Source organism: Centroberyx affinis, unplaced genomic scaffold (assembly GCF_046629955.1).
Source record: "Centroberyx affinis isolate AG114_WGS23_722 - 3 ecotype Tasmania unplaced genomic scaffold, CSIRO-AGI_Caff_v1 ptg005354l_1, whole genome shotgun sequence".
NCBI classification, from domain to species: domain Eukaryota; kingdom Metazoa; phylum Chordata; class Actinopteri; order Beryciformes; family Berycidae; genus Centroberyx; species Centroberyx affinis.
Window position 1 is genome coordinate 23,131 of NW_027282674.1, and position 24,767 is coordinate 47,897.

The following is a 24,767-nucleotide window of genomic DNA, read 5'->3' on the forward strand; positions in this document are numbered from 1 at the left end:
TTCCCCACTCGTTTTTGTGTTGCACTGCTGCACCGCATTATTACCAGCGTAACCCTTACACTATTCATTGCTCATGGCTTAGGTCCGCAACTGCATCATAGCAAGGATGTTAGAGAGCTTTCTCCCTCCAGGCGCTATTGTTAGAACAATATCAACTATAAACTTAGTGGTCCTCAAGCTTTTTAATGTCATTTCACGCTTCGGCATCTCTATCAATGGCGCAGAAATGTTGCATGAAGGCCAGGATGATACCAGAGGAGACGGCAAAGAGTAAAGACCGACTGGCCAAGGAGCAAATTCCATTAACTTTGAGGGAAGATTAAGTATGATCAGATGCTCCATTCATCAGATTTTAATTGATAATGTAATGTGTTTCTTTGCCATCAGTTGTTCTTTACATTTTAACAAAATCTCAAGACATATTTGAGCACATCCAGAGATTGAGAACCATGCTGCTAGATCCCTCATATATGAAACAAAATCTAGGTAAAAAAAAAACTGCTTGATTTATCTTGCCAGACCTTTAAACAGCTGGTTAAATCAATTCAAATCAATTTTAACATAGTTACAAAACCTGTACATACTTGTGAAGCACAGACAAACCTTCACAAAAAGCCAAACCCAATCTGTATACCTGGGTTTGGGTGTTGCTGGAGGTGCCATGCTCTCTGCTTCCACTTATCATAAATTGTGAGAGGTGATAAGTAGTTTTCACAAGAACCGCAGCTGTTGTGCTCTTGTGAGGTATGCAGAGGACACAGATGCTTTGCCAGTAACCCATGGGCTCTGCTACACAATCCTAAGATGATTCCCAAACCTTACCATCTATGTGCTTGTAAAGGTCTTGAAATATTCGTCAGGCCTTATAAAGAAGCATTTAAAACTGTATTTGTGACATTCATCCTTATTTGCTCTCTTCTCTTCTCTTCTCTTCTCTTCTCTTCTCTTCTCTCCTCTTCTCTTCTCTTCCCCTCTTCCATCACCTCACCTCTCCTCTGAAGGTGAGGCCAGTTTCGAGGTGTTTTGATGTGTTTTATGGCGTGTCTGAACGTTCTGAGTAGGGCTTCAGTGTCATTTTACTCTTTGAACCCAGCGCAACCTCATATCAGGGCCCGTTAAAGATGCTATGTGCGGGATTTTACCAAAATGTGTTGCGGTAAATTAAACGTTATTACTCTGGCGCTGAAATTCTGTGGCCCCTGGGTGTCACCTGTCAATGTACCAGAAAGGAATTCTTGAGATTTGACAAAAAAAATTGCAAAAATTGTACCAGAGACAATGAAAGCAAAACAAACCTCTTAGGGGCTACTAGCTGTAACGCTCATAGTTGTGTTTTTTCTTCTTTGGAATGCATTTTCACCACTGAGTTGAGGATTTGCTGCTGTTTTCATTTGCCGACTTATTACCCATGGCCCATCTAGGTGGTTTTGAGGTTAAACTAACTAGCCCCAGGTTTCCTACCAGGATCTCTTGTGCCTGTTAACATTCCAAGATTACTGTAATGTTCATGTTAATGGAAGTCAAAGATTAATTGTTGCCGTTTTACAGTCTGTTGACAGCAGAGATAGAAAAATATGCTTGAGTTGATATAGCTAACATTGCAAGTGGCCAACGAAAATACAGAATAGGTCTTTTTTTCATTCGTTGGTTCATTGACGATCTAATAGCACGCGGTTTGGATGGGAATCTCCCAGCGGGGGGTTGAGCGTACACCCTGCCAGAGTAAGAAACCAGGCCTTGCGTTCTTTCATAAGTCCTCCGTTTGTCGTTCTCTTCTCCGTCTCCCCCAGGTCAACCCAGTCAGTGTTACGTGTTTGACGGTGACGGCGTGTGCGAGGAGTTTGAGCGGGGCTCCAGTGTTCAGGACTGCGGTTACTTCACCCCGCTGGGCTACTCGGACCAGTGGGCGTCGACCGCCGGGGCCTCCCACCAGGACCCCAGCCGCTGCCCCGCCCAGGCCGCCACCGGGGAGCCGGCACTCGCCAAGGTATGGAGTATGAACTGCATGATGTAACAGGCCCTGTGGCGGCCATATTGGAGTTCCTCATGTCTTGGGTAACAATAGCCAGTTGCATTTCTAAACGTACAACTTGGCTGTTTCAACAGATTTGAAAGACGTGGTTAATTTCTGTAACATTTTTGCAGCTTGCTAGCTAGCTAACCATCGTATCTGTCCATAGTATCTTGCCAGCTAACCATCACTGTTGGCACTAGCTAACGTTAATCCTGGTTAGTAATTGCATGTTACAGGATACTTCCAGTCATGTTGAATGTAGTAGTAATTTAGTAGATGTCCTATTTGGTTGCTTTGGTTGGAAATTTGGTTTGATATTGCTTGGCGTTGAATGAAAGAGAATGCTGTCTGGAGGTAGGGAAATGACTCACATGCTAACTGTAGAAAAATCACCACAGGCTAACCCTAACCCTATAGAGCAGATGATCTGATTCGATTTTGGAATACCTTGCTGCATACATTTGCATATTGATGAGGACAAACTGATTTTCTTGAAACTACAACTCTTTAATGTTTTAAGATGCGGAGTTCCCATATACGTTGATACAGAAATATTGTCTTCGTTCTTGGTGTAGCTTGGTTTGCTTTTTTATTTGCAACATTGCATGCAAGAATGCCTTATCTAATTCTACTACTAATAATTCTAATACTCCCTTGACGATGGTACATTTGTTTGGCTTTACAGGCAATGCTGTCAGACTATTATTTTAAGTTTAAGGGAAGCCAGAAAAATCCTATTATTTTATCTGTATTTTATGCAATGATAAATATTTATAGCAGCATTCACCAAATATTCAGCATGGGGTAAATGCAGTAGTGTACTGTAGTGTATTTTCTGCTCTTCTAAATGCATGGCTACCATCGAACTACACTGGGAGGGTCTGACAAAATCTGACACAACTTTGGAGGGCATTTTGGCAGAGCCGTCTTTGACAGCAGAGCAACTTTGATCACACCGTAGCTCCCTCCACTTTTTAGTATTTAAGTACAAGATGCATCAATCATTTTCTAGCTCTGACCTCTCCCACAAAATGTTAGAAAACCGCAAAAGGCTTCCAGGTCCGTAATGGCTGATACGCCAAGTTGTGTCACAGTTCCAAAAGTGCGCTGGCGTTAATCTGAAAAGCAGGCTTTTTTTCTTACTTACAGTAGACTGTTTTTGTTTTTTTTTATACACTCAGTGGCAACTTACATGCAGACAAGGTCAAGAGATTCAGTTACAGTTTGACTTAACGTTAACGCGTGATTTAAGCCACTTTGAATGTGGGTTACACGCTCCGGTTCCAGCATCTCAGAAATGGCTGACCTCCTGGAATTTTCGACATTTTCTATTAACAAAACGAATAAATGAGTGACGCTATCAAGTCAGCATGGACCGAGATCCCTATGGAACGTTTTTAGACTCGAAGGAGGGGCCTTCCCGGTACTGGCTAGGTGTACCTAATAAATTGATTGGCAGCTCTTTATTTATTCTTTAATCACCATTCACTATTTCCCTTCTTCTATGCTCAAGTTCTGCAGGTCCCAGCACCTGGAGGTGAGCGAGAAGCCCCCCGCTGATGCCTGGTTCCCCTGCACAGCACAGGCCGACCTGTATAACGACCTGGAACATTCAGTTTGGCTCAAGGTACAGGACACTGTGGCTGCGTAAGGCCTTTGTCTGCACATACTGTATTCCTGTTTCCCCTTCCGCTGAATAGCTGTGGTCGACTAGCCTGCCATAAACTGTTTCATTTATGTTATGTTTGTTTGTGCGTTTAGGTTGTTTCGGTGTTCAAAGGCCTTTCGCACTCACCAAGAAAAATTTATTAAGGCCGCACTGGCACATTGCCTGCAAGGGCGTGCACACACACACACACACATTCCTGACAATTACATTTTGTGACTGTCTGTAATGGTCTACCTGGCTATTCTATTCTATTCTATTCTATTCTATTCTACTCTAATCTATTCTATTCTATTATTTTCTATTCCATTCTATTCTATTCTATTCTATTCTATTCTATTCTAATCTATTCTATTCTTTCTACTCTATTTATTCTATTCTATTCTAATCTATTATTTTGTATTCCATTCTATTCTATTATTTTCTGTTCTATTCTATTCTATTCTATTCTATTCTATTCTATTCTATTAAACAATTGCCAGATTCATAAAATGCATTATTTACCATATAAATGATAAATAACTAAATCGGTTAATATAATTATTCATTCTTTCAGTCCATTGTGAATTAGGAGGCTACTCACTGCTAAATGATCTGTAGATGATTACCAAATCATGATTGACCCTTTAGTTATTCTTTCTTTTCTTTCTTCATGTTTTTTTGTGCAGTTGTTTGTGACTGGCATTAATCATTTACAGATCATTGAGTAATGAGCATTTACCAATTTACTAATGGTGGAAAAACAAGTGCTAGACAAATTATGATTCACAAATAAATGCTTCCATAAGTCACGCATGGGGGAGTCGTGAGTCATAAATAGTCCGCGAGTCATGAAAATATTGGCATCCCAGTAACAGAATTTGGTAATCATGCATAGATCATTTAGTCATCACGAATACATAATTTACTAATAGTTTATTATGGACCCAGAACATGAATAGCTACATAAGAATGATGAATTATCTACTATGTTACTAATCATTTGTAAATGATTCTCAAACATTATTAGCTAATTGTTTCTTTGTGATTAAAAAGCGCTGGCAACATTTGAAATTTATGAAATATTTATTGTAAAATCGTGTCTTGACACAGCATTAAAATAGCTGCTGCGGTTAAAATGATCCACAGTACAATTGCCAATATACAATACAATATCTTTGCTGCTCTCAGACACTCTCTGGCCAACAGCGGTTCACATGGATGTCCTGGTTTGTGTAACACACCGTCTTCTGACCTGGCTTTCCATTCCAGATCTGTGTCTGGTTCTCATATTTAGTGTTTTAGTATTATTTAATCTTTCCACTGTCACGGTTCCCACGATCGACTCCGCAGGTCCAGACTAAGCGTAGGCTAGCTGTTGATTTGACTGATGACTTCACAACCTTGTCTGTCATGCTGTGGATTATTGGGTCCTTCACAGCCATGAGCTCGCCTCTTTCTTTTCCTCGCACATGCTCATTCATTTTTTTTTTCTCTCTCTCTCTCTCTCTCTCTCTCTCTCTGTCTCTCTCTCTCTTCATCATTTCCACTTCTTTCGCGGAATGACTCATCCTCTCCATCCCCAGCGTCTTTTATGGAGGCCGCCTTCATCGGGGCCCATCTCCGCAGCCTCCCTGGAAGACTCTCCTCCTCCTCCTCCTCCTCCTCCTCCTCCTCCTCCCTAAAGGCTCTTTCAGCAGTTTTGAAAAGGCTTCATTATCGCAGCCGCGTCTGCCAGCTCCCTCTGAAACACCTCTTCTTTTTTCCCCCTCCGCGAAGTGTTCTCTCTCTCTCTCTCGCTCTGAAAAGGCCGCCCCGCTCTCCTGCGCGATCGAGTCTCTCTCTCTCTCTCCCTCTCTCCGTCTGAAAAGCCTTCCTGATCGTTTCCATCTTCGCCCGGCTCTCTCTGAAAGGCCTCCGTCTCTTTTAACATGTTCTGCTCCTCCATCTGGAAGGTTCTTTCTCATTTTCTTAAAGGCCTTTCCCCATTTTTTTCATCTCTGACTCCTCTTTGAATAGGTAATCTCTTTCCATTATCATTTCTTCTTCTCTGGAGAGTCATTTTCTTTCTTCCAACCATTTATCAATTACCAGCAAATTGTTTGCATGCAGTCCATATTGTGTGGAGCCTCCCCAACAAAACACACAAATTATATATTATGATCAATTGCAATAATGTCCATGTATTTTAACCCACATGGATTCAATCATCAGCAATCGGCCAATTCATAGCAGTGGATCATACAATATGATAAAGAGGGATAGGAACAATCATATACTGCACATATTCATAACAAGAATGATTATTAGCCAGGTGGAAGCATAGTAATCCCTAATTCTCAAGAATTCATAAATCACATGCTAATTCTTTGGACCCATGTCTTAGATAATAAAGAATATAGATAATAGATAAAGATAAAGAACAGGGTTTGTCGTACAATATGCATTATATTTGCTTTACTAAACACAGCTGGACTTCATGTCCCTTAATAAATGTTCTTTAGTTTAACAACGTTCATGAGACATTTTCACCAGTTTCTTTCTGTTGTTTTTTAATTGATCTTAAATTCATTTACAACATTATAAAGGGTCTTAAATTTGGCTTTCTGAAACCTGCAGATACCTTGGATTAGCTGTTACAGAGATTACAAAGTGTTACCGATATTATTATTATTATTATTATTAATGTTACCCTTTATCCAGGTGGGGTTTGTCCATCCTGGAGTGGCAGCCTCTGTGATGGTGTACCTGGCTTCAGACGGGTCCTGGTCTGGGGAGCAGTGCAGGAGGACAGCCACCATCCTCCTGTCTGACACTACTGGCAAGAACCACTCACTAGGTACTTCACTTTTTATCTATTATTTTTATATAGCAATTTTCTAAAACAGAGTCAGTGTGCTTAATACTAAAGGATCATTTGAAAAGCAGAAAATAAGGCTTCCCCCCCCCCCCCCAGGCACACATGACCTCTCCTGCCAGCGGAACCCGCTGGTGGTGAACGTGACCCACGACCTCTCCCGGCCCTTCTTCCTCACCTCCGCCGTCGTCCTCCTCTTCTCCTCCCCCAACGTGGCGGTGGGAGGCGTGGCCCTGAGGACCTCCTGCCACTTCAGCGCCTTCGCCCTGACCGGGTGCGCATCAGAGGGTGGGCTCTCCCACAACTACCTACCTACTGCACACACACACACACACACACACACACACACACACACACACACAGACACACATTCATCCACATCCACACTCAGGATGCTCTTCAAAAGTGCTTATATGTGAATGTCCGAACTTAGTCTTTGTCTATTCTCACTTAGCTAACTGACCCTCGGACAGCCTTAAATTTGAGTTTATGATTCCCAAATGTGACTCAATCTACACATATGCAGGAATAATATTTATCCATATACATCTACATCTACACACACATATATGTATCAATTTAAAGGCTGCCATTACAACTCATTAACCTGCAAATAATCGCTAACCTTACAGGACACAATAATATGAAATGAATCTAAGGCAGCAGGTCTAGCAAATAACTTGAATGTTCACAAGTAATTTCTTGTAAATATACTTAGAGACATTAACAAGTGGATACTTTGCATGTATAAATCAACAGTAAATTAGCAGTCTGTAAATAGATACACTAGCTACATATACAGTACATATAGACATAGAGCACAGAGCAACTTTACACTTGGCATAAACACGTGTCCTGGGTGATCAGGTAGAGGAAAAACGCAGAAATCCAGGTGTAAATGCAACCGAGATGCATTGAACATTCGATCACTCAAATGGTCAGAGACACCACATTTAGCTACATTGACAACAACATTTAAATGCAGTGTGTCTGCAATCCACATACACAACCCATACAACCCTGTTACATGATACAGTACATGCTAATGCCAGGTGGAAAGGGGGTCTAGAGACAAATGACTTGTAAAAATGTTGATATATATACTGTATATACACTAAAAATATACAGTATGTATGCCCAGACCAGCATTTTCAGATGGTGCATGCCTTCATGTATATGCCTAGAAATGATGATAATTTTAGGATTTCTAGTTACTCTCTGTGCCTCTCCCTCCCTCTCATCCCTCTCCTTCCCTCCCTCCGTCCCCGCTACAGCTGTCTGCGGCAGCCGTGTCAGATGGACAGCTGCACTCCTCTCCAGCTGGATCACGCCTCCGTCAGGTAGGCCCTGTGGAGCGAATGATTGGACAAATGGAGGGATGAATGAACGAGTGAAGAGCTGTCTATTTATGAATTTATCCATCTAGGTGTACCGGAGGAGGGGATGCCTCTCGCTGCTCTGTTCAGTGTCACCGTGGTTTCAGTCTGACTGTGCTCAACGGCAGGGGAAATCTGCCCTACCAGGTACTGTGGATATTGTACTGTATGTTGTACTACTGCAATAATATCAGAGACAGTGTTCTTTAACGATGATTATGGGGATGACACTCTTTGATATGACATTTCATATTTACTTGCTCAAAAATGTATGATTTTGCATAACTTGCATATTGGCTGGAAACTCTATCTGTTTTTGTGCCCCTTGTTTTCTGTAAAAAGTCTGTTAAAAGTGAACTTTCTCTTCACCTAAATAGCTAAATAAGAATAATACACAGGACAAAGCAAGGTAGATGGCTAACATCGTCCCTGGTTACCACTGTAGTTACCACAGTACCACTCTTCCAATTGTCTGATGGCAAAGACCCTGCATCTGATATCATTTGCTACCCAAACTTCAAAACCTACTCAACTGATGGAACATTGGGACAGGGAACATTTGTCCCGAATGCTCCCTTGATGTGATTTTTTTTTAACTTATGGCTCCAAAATAGATTTCTGGTGATTTTTGATTGATCTTTGATTGATCACAATTGGATTGTCTTATGTTAAGGTGTTGGGAAGTGCCCACACATCGCCATACCCATTTAGAGAATAGTAGAACTCAGAAGATAGAATTGTGAGGAGGCATAGATCTGTGGAATGGTATAAAAGTTCAGCAATGTCTGTCATCAAGAAATGGAAAAAAATATGGAACCACTCAGGACCGACAACAAGAACCTTGGTCAGGGAGGAGACCAAGAACCCAAGGACCACTCTGACAGAACTACAGAGTTCCTTGGCTGCGATGGGAGATCTTGCTGGTCCACAGTCAGTGCAACACGTCACAAACCACAAGGCTGTTGTGCAGAGTGGCCAGACATGGTCCAGGTTGGAATTGGCAAAAAAAACATGTGAAAGACTCAAAAGATTCAGTGATCTGATGAAACGAAAATGGAACTCTTCAGCTGTAAAGTAAAGCTCTATGTCTGGTGGAAACCAGTCACAGCTTATCACCCATCTAACAGCATCCCTACTGTTAAGCATAGTGGTTGCAGGGGGGGGGTCATAGTCAGTGGCTAGGACTGTTCCCTGAGGATAGAGGGAACAATGAAGGGAGCCAAATACAGGCAAATTCTTGAGGAAAACCTTCTGAGTGCCAAAGACCAAGTCAGTGATTTGTGTTCCGACATCACAGTGACCCCAAGCGTACAGCCAAAACAACACTGGAATAGCCTCAAAAAAAGAATGCGAAAGTCCTTGGGTGGCCCAGCCGGAGCCCAAACTCGCATCCCATTGAAAGTCTATGGAACGACATAGACACAGACGCTTCGCCATTCAACTTGATGGAGCTCGGGCATCTGCAGGGAAGAATCTAGCCAAGCTGATGCAGACGTATCCAAGAAGCCTCAAAATATTGACCGGGGGGGGATTGAATCCTTATTGAAATGAGATCTTTCTGTATTTCATTTTCAATAGATTTGCAAAAAAACCTCCAAAAACATGTTTTCACTTTGCCATCGTGGGGTGTTTTGTGCAGATTGCTGACCATAAATCTCAGGCTGCAACACTACAAAACGCAGAAAATGGCAAGGTGGGAATGTGGAATACTTTGTGAAGACACTGTATAAAGTTACACACGTCTACTATGACAAAACACTTACTCCCCGTACCTCCCATACTCCAGACTGCACATCTGTAAAAAAACTGAACTTCCACACTAAACCCTTCCTTTCATTTTCTTATACCAGATTTTTGTAATACCTTCCCTCTCTCTCTCTCTCTCTCTCTCTCTCACACACACACACACACACACGCACGCTCTTGTTCCCTCTCGCACTTTCCAGAAGGAGATGGATCTGGAGTGTGTCCATGGCTCATGGGATCGCGTGGTGAGCTGTCAGCCCGTCGACTGTGGCCTGCCTGACCAGTCTCATGTCTACCACGCCATATTCAACTGCCCCTGGGGCACCACCTTCGGCAAACAGTGCTCCTTTACCTGCGGGTCTCCAGCCATACTACAGGGTAGGCCATGCATTCTATTCTATTCTGTTCTATTGTATTCTATTCTATTCTGTTCTATTGTATTCTATTGTATTCTATTCTATTCTGTTCTATTGTATTCTATTCTATTCTATCCTATCCTTTGTTAAAAGTCGATAGATCATGAACAAACATTTTACAACTATTAATGTGTAAAATGTATGGGAATTATTTACTGTATAAATGAGTAGCAACTAATTGGCCACTTAGTAAGTTTCTGGGTCCATTGAGAATCATTAATACTCAGTGTTAACACTGTAGATCAGTGGTTCTCAACCTTTTTCATATCAAGGACCCCTAATTTAATCCACATTAGGGCCCCCATCTGATGAGATTTTGTCTCTCGGACCCAAATCTGAGAATATTTTTATTGTCAGATATGATTTTGTCCAGAATTCCATGACTATCTGTACTGTAGGTAGAGAGATAACAGAGAAACTATGATCAAAACAGTCGTTCTAAAATGACAAAATAATGAAGTTTAATTCATCAATTTGCTGGGGACCCCCTGGAAAGCCCTCAAGGACCCCTGGTGGTCCCCGGACCCCACGTTGAGAACCACTGCTGTAGATGATTAATAACTTACTATTTTCTTCTGCTCTATTGTATTCTATTCTATTCTAACACTTTATAATAACTTAGTTAATAGATCATGAAGAAATAATTACTTAATGAGGTATGAAATGCAGGAGAATTATTTACAATATAATTGAATGACTAATCGGTTCGTGTCGATTCGTTCTCTTGGTCCACGGTGAATCATCACTACTCACTCCTCCTACTCTATTCCAACCTTGTGGTGAAAATAGCTGCGCCTGTCAGTTCCTCTCTGTTTGTCTGCCAGGGCAGTCTATTGTGAGCGGCCCCCCCCCCTGGCTTTCTGGCTGCCTCGCCGCAAGTATCGAATGTTATTTTTGAATCACCACCTCCATCCGTCTGTCCGCCACCGGCCAAACGCTAAGCAGACCTGGGTGAAAACACGTTCGAATGCCCGCTCAAATATTTGAAGTAGTCGATGAGCGTCGGCCTGATCCCGCCAGACACTTCGGTTTGCCTCTACAGCAGACACACAACTTACCTGGAGGATGAGAACAGAGTTACGCCGCCGCTTTCGCTCAGGAGCTCGCGAGGAGGCCCTTGGGGTTTTTTTTTTGTTTTTTGGGGGTTTTTTTGGCCCGCTGCGGAACAGGTGATGTGGGGTTTGCGCCGGAGCTCCCAGAAACCTCTCTGCCTGTCAGACCGCTAGGCTGGTCGGCGTTGTTACGGTGCCAGGCCCAGCGGGACGGAGGGATGGAATGAGGGAAAGGGAAAAGCACACAGGGAAAAGCAGCAGAGAGCAGAGGTGGGCGGTATGGCCTGAAATTCCTATTCTTATAACATTCCTATCACTCTTATCAATAGAATTGGAAGCGTGGACAATAATAGTATATATCCCAGTCTATTCATTTTCTTAAAATTTCATTAACAATCCTTTTGAAGGTGTAAAAGACAGTGGTATACATACGTTAGAAGGCTTAGATCAAGTGTGTTGATCAATTCTTTTCAACTTTCTCTCTCTACTGTTTGATAGCAAACCAAATCCTTACATCAATACACAGTTACAGTATGTGTAATGTCACTCCACTGCTTATTTTTGTGTTAATTACAGAGTAATCAATTAAGGCTGGGTTTAAAAAAATCGATTTTCTGATTCAAATTGATCTTCATTTGAATGATCCGATATCAATTCATAAAATCCCGAGATCGATCTTTTAATATATGCCTTTTCCCGTGGATGCTTGAAGCTTGAAGCTTCACTGCACTAAAGAAAGCACTTATCTGGTCACTCTCACTGACTGTAGAGTCTGTAGAGTTGCACAGCTTGCACTATATTGCCTTGACTGCTGTAGTGTGTTGGTCATGTTAAATAAAAAGTACATTAATGTAACTGCTTTGGGGTCAATTCTAAATGTAATCATTAATATTTTTAATAATGCACCAGGTTAGAGGGTTCCTTGTACAATTTACAGCATTAGTTCTCTGAGAATCTCTTTCATATCCAAGCAAATAATAATAAATAAAAAATAATCAATCAAGCGTTTGTCTGCTTGGATGATTCACTTTTTTTTTTTTTTCTCGCTTTTTCCACGAAATGCATTCCACTGCTGTCTTCGTATTCGAGAATATATTTGGATTTGATGAGATGAAAACGTTTGCAGGAGGTCTATCAGGTAGCAGAAAGATAGAAACGGAGCAATGGAGGAAAGTGAGACAGAGATAGATGGGTAGAGGAACATGAGGAAAAGATTAAGGGGAGGAGGGAGTTAGAGAAATACAGGAGGAAGGCGGTAGGGAAGAAGAGAGAGAGAGAGAGGGATAGATGGAGAGAGGGAGGCTCTGGCTGGCTTTGTAAATAGGAAAGCAGCCATGCGTAGTTGCTTGCAGGTGGGAGGTGACTCTACTTACTACAACTGTTAATGGTTTTCTGACAGCCTTAGAGTTACTGGCCGCCGCACCCGGTGACAAGAACCAACGAGGCTCTATCAAATTTACAGGAGAACCATTTCACATTGGGGGAAAAAAACCCAACTTCATTTGGCCAAAAAAATCGAAAAAGCGAAATCGAAACATGAACTCGAAATAGCAGAAATAATAAAAAAATTTAAAAAAGCCGTATAACGCGGCTCGTTTGGCCCGGCTGAGCCTTTTCTCGGCGGCATTCCTGCGGCGGGGGCCACCGTTAAAGGTGTGAAAAAGCTGCAGCCTGGGCTATTATGTGGCGATCGAGATGTAATAATTTTGTTATTAAGGAATAAAAAGCGCACCGGGGGGAGCTGTTAGTTTGGAGTCGAGTGAGAAAAGTCCCAGCGGGAACACTTCGAGGGCCCCGCACCTCAGAAGTGATTGTGCATTACAGCTGATATTTAAACAATCACAGCTCGTAAAATGATTGGACGATCTCTCGGTGTAGCACGCCATTTAAAACCTCTGGAGTTGAAATAAAAGCCTGTCCTCAATGAGCCTTGTTCCCCATTCACTATGCAGCCTTATGGCCTTTTAGAATGGGTTACTTGTGTCATTGAAACTCAGAATGAACACGAAGCTGTCCACAGAAAACAGTCTAGCCTTAAAAACTGATCACATAGCAATTTCGTACAAATACTAACCAAGGCATTCATAACACCCCCCCCCTCCACACACACACACACACACACACAAACACCTCAAAAGGCGTAATGACTCCCCCCCCCCCCCCCCCCCTCTTGAGTCATCCGAGTTATGCAATGTAGTAGATGCTGCTTGAATCGATTATTATTGAACCACACGTCCACACAGTTTGTGTTTGCGGTCCGAAACCCACAGTGGCTGCTCAGATGTCGCCGTAGAGTCAGCAGTAAAGACCCATATATTCATGATCTCAATACCCATCGTGCGGAAATAATATAATAATATCTGCGGCTTTTGGTGGAGTGCGGTATGTTCGAAAGGGCCATCATGTATCACTCAGCGGCACAAATACGCTGTCTCTTACGAAAGCGTCCGTCCAGCGCGCTCCAGTACAGCTGTAATGGATTTTGATAATAACCACGCTAGCACAATGTTTAAATGGCTTATTAAAAAAAAAATGCCATGCCACGTTAAGGATTTATAGACCCCAGTAAAAAAAAATAGAGTGTTATGAGTCTGCGCTCGTATGCCTCGTGTGGGGCCATACGTGCATGGGAGCCATAGGCACAATTGAATTCTCACGTCCACCAGCTTCTTCGTGCCTCGCCACCTCAGGCCTATCTGGAAGTAACTATCCCATTAAAGTCCATGCAGGCAGAGATCGGGGCATCGGGGTTCGTCGTATCTTGTCTTGTTTGTGTGTGCCTGTGGGGTTTTTTTTTTCCTCCGTGCGTCACGTCGACCGAGATGTCTTCACTGTCTGTACGAGACCGGAGCCGCGAAGCCAAACCGGGACAGAAATGAATCCATGATGTGGGACCTAGTCGGGTTCCTCTGACTTCTGCGTGCGTCCTGTCTTTGCGTGATGCGCGGCTCTTATCGAATTACGCACATGTCATTCCTCTCCTCTTCCTCTCCGCAGGGGACAGCGACAGGCTGGTGTGTCTGGAGGACGGCCTGTGGTCGTTCCCGGAGGCCTACTGCAAGATAGAGTGTCCCGAGGTGCCGGCCGTGCCCGACGCCAAGCTGCTGACGGCGGACTGCCTCGCCACGGGGCACGACGTGGGCGCCGCGTGCCGGTACAAGTGCAACCCGGGCTACTACGTAAAGGGCAGCCTCAACAAGAAGATACGGAAGTGAGTGCGGTTTCTTTTTTGGGAGCATCGGCGGGTCAGTGGACAGAGCGTGGGACTAACTCTCCCGGGGTTAAGGGGGTTCTGGATCCTGTGTAGCTCGGTGAAAAAATGGACGCATGGTGCTGTAGACCTTGGATGAAAGCATGCATCGAATGGCAATCTCCTCCTGTTTCTTTCCAGTGGGCTCTGCATGGTTTGGAGAAGGCTCGCACACAAACTGTCAAGAGATATGTTATTCCAGGCGGAATCCTCTTCAAGGTTAAGCACATAAAAACAGCAGAAAGAGTAAAAACAAACCCACAACGTATTGTGGCTTTTGCAATACCCTGAAATACTAGAAAGTCTGTGGAAAAGACGAAAAGACCAAAGTAAATGCAGCGTTTTGTAACGCATTCCTCCCTGCGAGCTATGGAGGAATTTCCTTCTTTTTTTTCCTTTATTTTACAACATCCCCATTACACACTTCTTAATCAAATTAGCATCTTTGATTCACACAGGTATGTTGCGCAACAAGGTAACAATGCATCACATGTACACCCAAACCCCAGGGCAAAGGCTTAAATAGCACAATGGTACATTTTAAAGAGGTATTTTTAGGTCCATCATCTGCAAAGCTGTATTGGGTTTCTGAGCATGCTCGCATAAAGCGGCAATAAAGTTTGTACCGCTGCAAACCGGGCCCCATTATGACTTTGCCAATTGTATTCATTGGGCAGCCATGCTCATTATTGAACACAGTTCACATGTTGTTAATGAGATGAGGGTTTCCTATTAGGAGCAGACACGGCCTCCGGGGGAAATTTATATCCTGCTTTAGCTGGAGTCAGCGATCTCTTTTCACACAGTTGACTCTGTATTAGTCCACCAAGCAAGTTGCTGAGGTGATATACTGTATATGTAGTATTCCTTAGCTGATAGTAGTATTAGTAGTATTACACTGTGCTTATAATGCTACAGTATGTGATATATACCTTAAAAGTTGTTTCGCTATTATACAATGAATGTAAAGAAAAATAACCTTTTTTTGTACTACATGCAAAAATTTGTGTGAAGGGATATTTTATGGATGGACCCATTTGCACCTGGGTACCTTTATGAGTTATTGTTTCTCGAATACATGTGTAAACATTTTAACAGCCCGAGATGCATTATTAGTCCAACATGTGAAAGTGAACAGCAGCAGCTATCAAAAAGCTTTAAATAGTTTATGATTACATTTGACATGTGTACCCACATAAATATATGTTTTAGCACATATTGTGGCATTTACACGCATACAATGTGCGCCGCATTGGTGATTTATGTTACTGTAGAATGGGCAGGGGCAACAGAGTAGGTTAGCAGGGGGTATGTGTATGTATGAGGGGTTTTAAAGTAATGACCCTTGACATTTTCATAAAAATAAATGTCCATAATGTTACTCTCTATCACTGATTGATATAACACAATAGTGATTCAACCTATAGCCAGTTCATGAAAGCTTTTACATTTCTGACATTTGCTGTTCTAAACACCCGGTGTCTGGTAGGTCTTGCCTGGAAAAAATCCTGGAAGTGATGCGTTTTATTTCTGCGGTTTGTAATAAATAGAAGAAGAACTGGGTAGTTAGCATGAGCAGTGATAGCCACCATGACTGAACAGACAAAGAAAAGAGAAACTCAAACTTCATCAACAGAAACTGTTTGATTGACAGGTGATCTCTGGGAAGAGCAGAGCAGAAACACCACAGCAATGAGCGCTGAGCAACAAAGATGGAGACTAAATCACAAAAACAAGAATCTCGCGTATTACCACTTTAATGATGTAATGTTTTCTGATTTCTGTCCTGTTCTCCATAGGAAGTACTTGAAGGTGGAGTGTCTGGAGGGAGGGCAGTGGGAGGAGACTGGCTGTGAGCCCATATCCTGCCCGGCCCTACCTGACGTATTCCAGGGCATGTACACCTGCACCAACGGCCTGCACTATGACACCCTCTGCACCCTGCGGTGCCCCAACGCAACAGAGAACGTAAGAATCCATCAGTCATCCATTGATCAACTCATCATTATAAACACAATTATCAACATCAGACAAAGGAGGTTAAAAGTTGCATTATTGTGAAAATGTATCTTTAACTACAGATCTTCACACCTTAGCTGTGAAGTATCACACAACTCCCACAGTCCTTTTCTCATATGCAGAAAGAGCTATATGTCATCACCACAGATGTGCTGTGGGACTGTGTTTGTACTTGTTAGTCTAACCTGTCTTGTTAGATGTCAGATGTGATACACACAGCCGTTTCAGTTCAAAACAACGGTGTAGCTAGGGTGTCCTTAGAAAGTCTGAAAAAGTCTTAAAATAAATTATCTCTTGAAAATAAACATTTCTTAAATACAGTTATTAGAGGTCTTATTTTTTCCACCATGCAATTATAGCTTTCTTTGTGCTGCATGTTGACTTTCAGATTAATCCACAACAGGGTTATTTGTACAATATGCATCCCATCTGCTTTACTACACACCATTACTATTCACAATTGGACTTCAAGTCCTTTACCTATTAATTTCCTATTGTCCTTTTTATTATACTACCCATTTATAGTTCCAGAACTTCCATTTCCTATGTTCAGACAAAGTTTTTGCCAGCTTTGTTCCTTCATTTTGTTTTTTTTAAAATGGTCTTAAAATCAACTCCAGGTAGCATTAATAAGGTCTTAAACAGTCTTAAGTTTGGCTTTCTGAAAGCTGCAGATAGCCTGGTAGCTGTGGTTTTAGATGCAGCCATTATGCCCCGCCACATGTGTGGTTGTTGCACTGCCGCTCTACTATTTCTCCAGCCTCCAAGGGGAATCGTTTGGAAAATCCAGCAGGACTCATGCAGGGTAGATGGAGCGTGGACAGACTTCTACAATGCCTGGCCCCGTAAATGTGCATTTCCACTAATGTGTGCCTTACTCCTCGACAGGCTAGGTATTTGGTATTTCCCCAATGTGGGCGACAACACGGTTAAACCAGTTCTGCAGTGTTATATTTCTTGAAAATCCCTTGTTTTATTGAGGCTACATTTAAGTATCTGCTTTTAAATTAGCTAAAGATTCTTGAGACAATATTTTGAGTGACACGATTGACTGACTGAATGAATGAATGAATGAAGGTCACACAGTATTTGCGTTTGCTCCCAAGCAGAGTACGATCCGCTGCACTAAGGACGGCCAGTGGACGGAGAACTTCACCATGTGCTCCAAGCTCCAGGGATCCTGCTCTGTCCCTCCTGATCTCAACTCTGTGGAGTACAACTGTGACCAGGGGATGGCTGTTGGTGAGTGAAAGACATGGATCACACGCTATCCGAGTTCTAACGCCACACGACCCCTAAATTTGAGGTCGAGCATTTTTCTTTCCACACATCCCTTTTGTTCCCCTTTTTCTCACACTCATCCCTCATTGGCTATTTGAGTCACTAACCAGCTCAACTACAGAAGGACGTTGAGACTTGGAATATTTGGAAATTTTGTTGGAAATAATGGTGGAATCATCTGTTGGACCATCCCAAACTAGCGCTGATTCAGTCTGATCTTGAAAATCAGTCATGCTTTATTGCCAAATAATCAGCCTGAAAGTCATGTAGTGTGTCTCCAGCTCTAGCAGTCTTTTCTACCTACTAACAAACAAAGGGGTATATAAGGTTAAAGGGATCCAGATGCTAGCCATTGTGTGTGTCTGCCTCCCAACTGATGTCTGTCCCTGTCCTCCATCATACTGCAATAGTGTCTCACCTATAGTCTTAGGTAATTGTCTGTAATTTTAACCTCTCTCTGTAGTGGCCCAATGCTGCTATAAGGAAGACACCTACTTTTTGGCAAATACACTCTTTGAGTAACTTATTATCATTTGACTTAACTAAATTATAGTGAGACATGAGGATCGGTTCACTAAGTCCTAAGAGGTGAATCTTCGCACCACACAACGGTAAGCAGATAAAAGAGCTGATTTGCCAAAAACTCTGTGTATTCCTTTATGGAATATAGAGGAAACTCTGCACTTTAGACCAAAGCAGTGGGTCATAACTGGTGTGCCATGGGGTGAGATCAGGTGTGCCTTTAGTTTTTGTTGAAATGATATTGCGATATTAAGGTAAGCGTATTTAATATTAAAGGCAGGGAAACTCCTGGGAACTTAACCTTACAGGCACATACTCACAGGTGCACGCACACACACACACACATATATACACACACTTGCACAGTAGAAGCAAAGAAGCAGGTGCTAAAACTCTTTATAGTGATGGCTGCCAAGAGTCCGAACCACAGATGACGGAGTGGTCTGAAGTTTTGTGGTCTGTTTTTTCCTCTCTGTTTGCACATGAATAAATTCAACAGATGCAAATGGAGGCTAGGAGGTAAGTGTGTTATATATATTTTTTTTCCACCTCTTTCCTTGCAGGTGCTGTTTGCTACCCGACCTGCATTGTGGCTCTGGACATGGATCTGCGTGACCCGGTGGTTCTGTCCAATGGCACCACAGCTGACTCCGTCAAGCACTGGATGCTGCCCACCAAGGTCCAGGTGAGTCGGGTTATTTCAGTTCAGTCGAGCGGCGAAGAATTCCATTTGAGTTCACTTCAGATCAGTTCAGTTCCATTCTGTTCAATACCATATGCTTTTTTTTCAATACAAACAGCTAATACCAACTTAAACACAACAATTTAAAATAATTTAATCATTTGTAACATGCTATTTATTCTATAATCTATGTATAATCATATATAATCTGTGTATAATATAATTCATTTAATTCAAACACACTAATGGCACAACTCTCATGTACAGGTGTGCCATGTGTATAGAGGCAATAATAGGATAATAAAGTATAGTACTTAACAAACATGAACAAGTACAGATGCTGCCCAGTCCCACGGTGCTATTGTAGGAAAGTTACAGACCAAGTTTTATATAGACAATAGACAAAGTTTATATTAGCCTATATGGCCTATGTACAGTATAATACATTACAGCATATGGAAGGGGGAGTAGGCAATGCATTTAATAGGGGTAATGTGACATGGCATATACACGGGTGTATTTATAAACACAGACAATGTATAGTTGTTTAGCCAAATCCAACCATGATAAACCTAGTTCTTATTATAAAGTTGTTTGTTGTTTGGATTTCCCCATTTGCCAAGTTAACATCAACTAGGCTGTGACACCACATGTGTGCAAAAGTAACTATTCAGATGCCTCTGGGTTAAGACAAACAATGGGTTGACAGTGTGAGGTTGATATTGAGCTCAATAGCTAAGGTTTAATAATCAGACTTTTACTTTGTTTTCATGAATTATATACAAGTAAAATATCAGTACAATACAAGATATATCACTGTATAAACGTGCCGTTCTCTATATAAACGTACCGTTCATTATATAAACGTACTGTTCACTATATAAACCTACTGCACTGTGACACAGGTTCGATGTCCTTGGTTTTAGAGCGTGAAGTGTCAGATGACTGACTGACCTGACTTTGCTGTCCCTAGCTCACAGTGCAGCGACAGTGTGCCACACAGCTTCTGGTGTCTTCTCTCCAAAGGCTCCTCTACATACTGACTGCTGTATATAGAGAGGAGTTACTGGGGTTCAGTTGCCACTTGTTGACCCATCAGGCTGCTCTCTACCTCCTGACCAACACTCGACCCCACCACCAACCTGCCTCACCCCGCCTAAAAGCGCAGCTAACCCACCTAAAACAATTTCAATAGTATTAGTTTCAGTGGAGAGTTTTAGTGTACCATGGTTTAAATGCTGTTTTAGAGGCTTTTCCAAGAACATAGTTCTGGGGGAAAAACTGAATCCTTGTTTTTTAATCTTTGGCATGAAAATAATACAATTTGGCAGCTCCAGTCCAAAAATATCGATACCTTCAAAATTCCATATTGGTGAAACCTTAGTTTCATTCACAAACTGGTGATGATTACAATATGACTAATTATATTCTGCAGTTAAATCGAGTACAGCGTGTGACACAGATCAGCACGCTGCAGAACTGGCTGCACCTGTTCCTAAGCCGTTTCATGTGGCACGTTGAGGCACAATGCAATAAAATACGAGATACCCTGATTGATTTAAATGATTGTAATTGAGCAAGGGATCGGGTTATGCTACCATTTGGAAAGTCCTGGCAGGTCTTTCAGAACAGTTGTTATTGTGCTTGCTCGTTGCCGTGCGGCCAATCCAGGCGGTTGTGAAAGCCGATCCGTTGACAAACATCCATCAGAATGAATAATGGACCCAAACATCTGGTGGTCTGACCAACAACACAGACCTACTGCTGTGTAAACTGAGCTACTGCTCCAGACCGCTTCCTTGTTCCCCGATAGGTTCACCACTCACTTCATTCATATTGTAGCTAAGACAAGGACAACTGTTTTGTTGGACAGTTGAACCTCAAATATGCTCATTGGATTTGCCGACTTACACTTTTTTTTAAGCGGTACTAACAGGAGAAATCACATCACCCCACTGAACCGGTTACCTAGTTTCAGAATTGACTTTTTTTTGCTACATTTGGCCCCCAGTTATATGTAGAGCTCTTAACCCCTTATGAGCCTGAGCGCCAACTTAGATTCTCTTTCTGCTATTGTTCCACTATATTAGTTTGTTGATATAACCTTACCTTAACCTGGGTCTGTGTCCCACGGCCAATTACTTTTTTTTTCTGCTGTCCTCCTTCGCTTGTGCAACATGGTTTCTTGATTTAAGAATCAAGTGCCATTTTCTTGGTATTAGTGGTGTGATTTGCCTTATTCTGTCTTGTTTCAAGATATTGATATTGAAACAAGTGAAACTGCAATGGAAACAAGTGGAATTGTCTCATCCCCTATTGCCAGAATTTGTGAATTGTTTAAAAAAAATATGATTTTAAGGTGGAATATGAGAAGTGGCATTTTTGTCAGATGCAGACAGGTTTTTTTTTTGTTTTTTTTTCTTTCTTTCTCGCTTGCCCCTGTTTGGTATTTTGTTGACTCACTGCGAGCGTGACTACGGCAGCAGGGGGCGTGTCAGTAACGATAAAGCAGCGCAGTGCAATTTTGGTGTCAAGCATTACCGGAGATTTGCGGTTGCGTCGCCCGCCTTCTCAGAACAGGTCAAAGGCCCATGGAGCAAAGCGTGCCATGTTCTGTGCTTCTTTTCGTGGCTTTACCGAGCGATGCACGCATGACCAGATCATATTTAAAAGCTTAAGAACCCTTTTAGTGGATGATATGATGGCCAATTTGACTTTGATGTAAATCCCTCAAGCAGGAAAAAATAAGATACTAACTCATTCTAACTGTACGCACATGTGGCTGTGGTGGGGATGATTGTCATCCAACATACAACTGTCAATATGCACCATGATGCAGTGGGGATTGCGGAGGCGGCCTCATCCTCTATAGATGTCAGGGACTGGCTGGTGGACGCCCCCATCCCCCCGTCTCCTGAGGTTTGCCTAATATCACTGCACTGAGCCATTTCCTACATTGGGCAACCGGAGGAACACATGTTAACCAAATGTGTTACCACCTCCCAAGCTAAAGTAGATGCAATCTGACAATTTTGCGATGGAAGAGAACAGTCTGAAGCGGTTCCACCGCAAAGAGCTTCTCCCAAGAGGAAACTGACGTGCCACATCGAATATACGGCACCTTAAACACGCTGGCGAGGGCAGATGATGTCATTCGATAGGTCATGACTGAAGCCAGGCCTGCCACACCTACTGATAATTTGTGAAGACATTTTTTTGCAGTGTAGGTCCACTTAAGTGACCAAAAGCACATAAGTGACAGAATCTTTTTGTTGTTTAATTAGGATTGTGTGAAGTCACCTCGAAAGAACTGGTTCACTACTTAAGTCAGGTTTTATTCATATAGCACAATTCAATCAACATGAATTTCAATGTGCTTTACACAATGAGAAACAGTCGCTTCCCGGCTACACCAGCTGAACACACACTCCCGTGCGCTCGTTATCACTTCAGTGTTTCTGCCTTACTGGAAAATCACAGTCAGATATCAAGACTAAAGGTTCCAGTTGACGTCAAAGCCTTTCAAGAAATCCACTCACTCACACACGCACGCACACAAACACTGTATACAAGTCGCCGTGACTGAAACTTGTAGGAATGTCCAACCTTGGGTCTGGGTGAAAGAGCGCTGTTGTTTTCCCTTTCAGAGGTGGGTCATGTTTCCCAATATCATATCTCAGGAATCGCTTCAACGTTAGCGCTGTCGCAAACGCTGCTCCGCTTTCGTCTTTCTTACGGGTGGTCGGCCGGCCGGGCCAGTTCACCCGCCCTCGCCGGGGTCAAATAGTTGGACGGAGGTCTGATAACTTGCGCCATACCTCTGGCACTGCCTTGTGATGTCGAGGCATTGTGTTATCTCAAGTATTTCGGGATCAGGTCTCCCCTCGCCGGGTCAGGCAGCAAAGGAAATCACAGGGGAGGATCGGCTTTCTCTGTCCATCTCTGTTAGTCGATCAGCTATCCGCGAACCATCTCGTACGCCCGGGGGTCAAACGGACCACAAAGACCACAGCCCCACCCCGAAACGGAGTAAAGCTTTGTGAAATTATTTTGTCCTCCAAAGCATAAGGCTTTTGCACTTTAACAAACACAAGGCAGCGAAAGCCAGAAATTGCCATAATGTATCGCATATGTTTGATAATAATACTGTATGTCCATGAAAAAAGAGGATATTTGTGTGGTTTGGGATCAGGCTGAGTGCAAGTTGTAGCTTCGCTCAGTTTTTATAACAATGAATTGTGCGAGGGTCGTTTGCCAAATGCCATGCAGTCGTAAATGGATCCTTGGCAAAAAAAATATTTTTTTGGGAACCCTAATCACCACATCGCCCTGTTATGCTATAAAGCCCCAACCCAGAATTTATTCAGCCATTCAAAATATTAGCTATATTCACATATATTCTTGCATTGCTTGAATTAAACGAGGAACACAAGGTTTTTTGAAACTTGGTAGCAAAAATGTACGCGAGAGTGAAAACATCTTCACTCCAATTAATCAAAACATAAACAATGCCAGTAGCGGGGCAACAGTGTTTCAACAGAGATTGCCAAACTGCGGTAATCGATCTTGTAATGCATTCTTGTTACCGAGCGTAACATTGTTTTACATTGCAACACAGCGCTTATCCATTATCTTGTTCCACTGACCTGTTGTCTTCTCGTGTGTTGCTTTGCAGAGCATAGTCTGCACAGGAATGATGAGGTGGCACCCTGACCCTCAGCACATCCATTGCATCCAGTCATGTGAGGTAAGAGTTAAAACATCCAACCGGCCCCCGTATCAAACAATATTTACAAATCATTCTGTCTAAGCCGCTTAAACGGCAGATGTGTGCAGTTTATTGCAAAGGGCAATACAGCAGTTAGATACTACTTGACCCAGGTGTACGTCCGGCCCAGGTCTTTAACACCGTTATATGACTGAACTGTGTTTTTTACCCATGAGTGATAGCATACTGTAACTAGAGACCGATGATGAGAAAGTCATTTACTGTAAGTGCAACAGGTAAATTAAGATATCTCGTGTCTTCATGCCTCATGTCATCCTGACCTAATGACTGCACTTGTGTTTTAGTGTGTGTTTGTGTGCTTTGTAAAAGCCTCATGAATGTGGTCAGCGGGAGCTTAGTTTGGCTTGCTTCCATTTCGTATATATCATACATTCGACATTTTATGAACTTTGCGATAGAAAGTAGGAAAATAGTTAATTCTTAAAACCATTACACCATTTCTGGGCATAACCCGCATCGAGTTTACTGCCTTATCCTGACTCCTCCAACGATATCAAACATGAAGCCAAACATGCTGTACCCCTGTTGTCATCACTACTCCGATACCAGAGCTGATGTGAAATGTGCTTCACATTTCACGATGATAAAACACAGGTAGAAATTGTTATTCTCAAATCCCAAGCCTTACAAGAATCCTTTTCAAAGCCGTCCAAAGAACCTTCTTTCCCGGGATCCTGGCATTGCCAAACGTTGTTAAGCCTGCCAAGCCTAATGGATTATCTGATAAAAGAATATAAATTAATCACCAGATGACTGGCTGACACAGGGCTTTTTCTACCTAGTTTAAAAACAGCCTACCTAGCGTGCGCAGCAAAAAAAACCTTCTCAATATTACAAAGGGAACAGGAGTCAAAGCTCTGGTGAATGTACATGCAAAGCAAAATAAATTTAGTGGAAACTCTTATCAGTTATGTTTTACAGTACATTCAGTGCACAGTTTTTAGTGCAGAGGACCACAGTTGAACTTGAACCACCAAAAAGAAGTAGTGCTAACGCTGTGCTCCATCCAGCGTGGCGGGATGACATCTCCTTTGATAACACAAAATATATTGAGTGCACAAAATATCAGAAACACCTGTTCTTTCCATGAAACGCACCGGCCAAGCGAATCCAAGTGA

General features: G+C 42.5%; 1 protein-coding gene across 1 annotated transcript in view; it reads left to right on the forward strand.

Moving 5' to 3' along the window:
• The window catches only part of LOC139667190 (pappalysin-2-like), a gene marked incomplete at its 5' end in the record, with an annotated part of 58,292 nt that overhangs the window by 22,700 nt on the left and 10,825 nt on the right, over positions 1 to 24,767 (forward strand). Inside the window, 12 exons of the mRNA XM_071546616.1 lie at positions 1,791 to 1,987; positions 3,528 to 3,641; positions 6,363 to 6,498; positions 6,616 to 6,790; positions 7,791 to 7,856; positions 7,943 to 8,039; positions 9,839 to 10,016; positions 14,104 to 14,317; positions 16,156 to 16,324; positions 17,485 to 17,617; positions 18,742 to 18,863; positions 23,536 to 23,607. Of these exons, the coding sequence (XP_071402717.1) occupies positions 1,791 to 1,987; positions 3,528 to 3,641; positions 6,363 to 6,498; positions 6,616 to 6,790; positions 7,791 to 7,856; positions 7,943 to 8,039; positions 9,839 to 10,016; positions 14,104 to 14,317; positions 16,156 to 16,324; positions 17,485 to 17,617; positions 18,742 to 18,863; positions 23,536 to 23,607 (1,673 nt within the window). The remainder of the gene's footprint in view (positions 1 to 1,790; positions 1,988 to 3,527; positions 3,642 to 6,362; positions 6,499 to 6,615; positions 6,791 to 7,790; positions 7,857 to 7,942; positions 8,040 to 9,838; positions 10,017 to 14,103; positions 14,318 to 16,155; positions 16,325 to 17,484; positions 17,618 to 18,741; positions 18,864 to 23,535; positions 23,608 to 24,767) is intronic.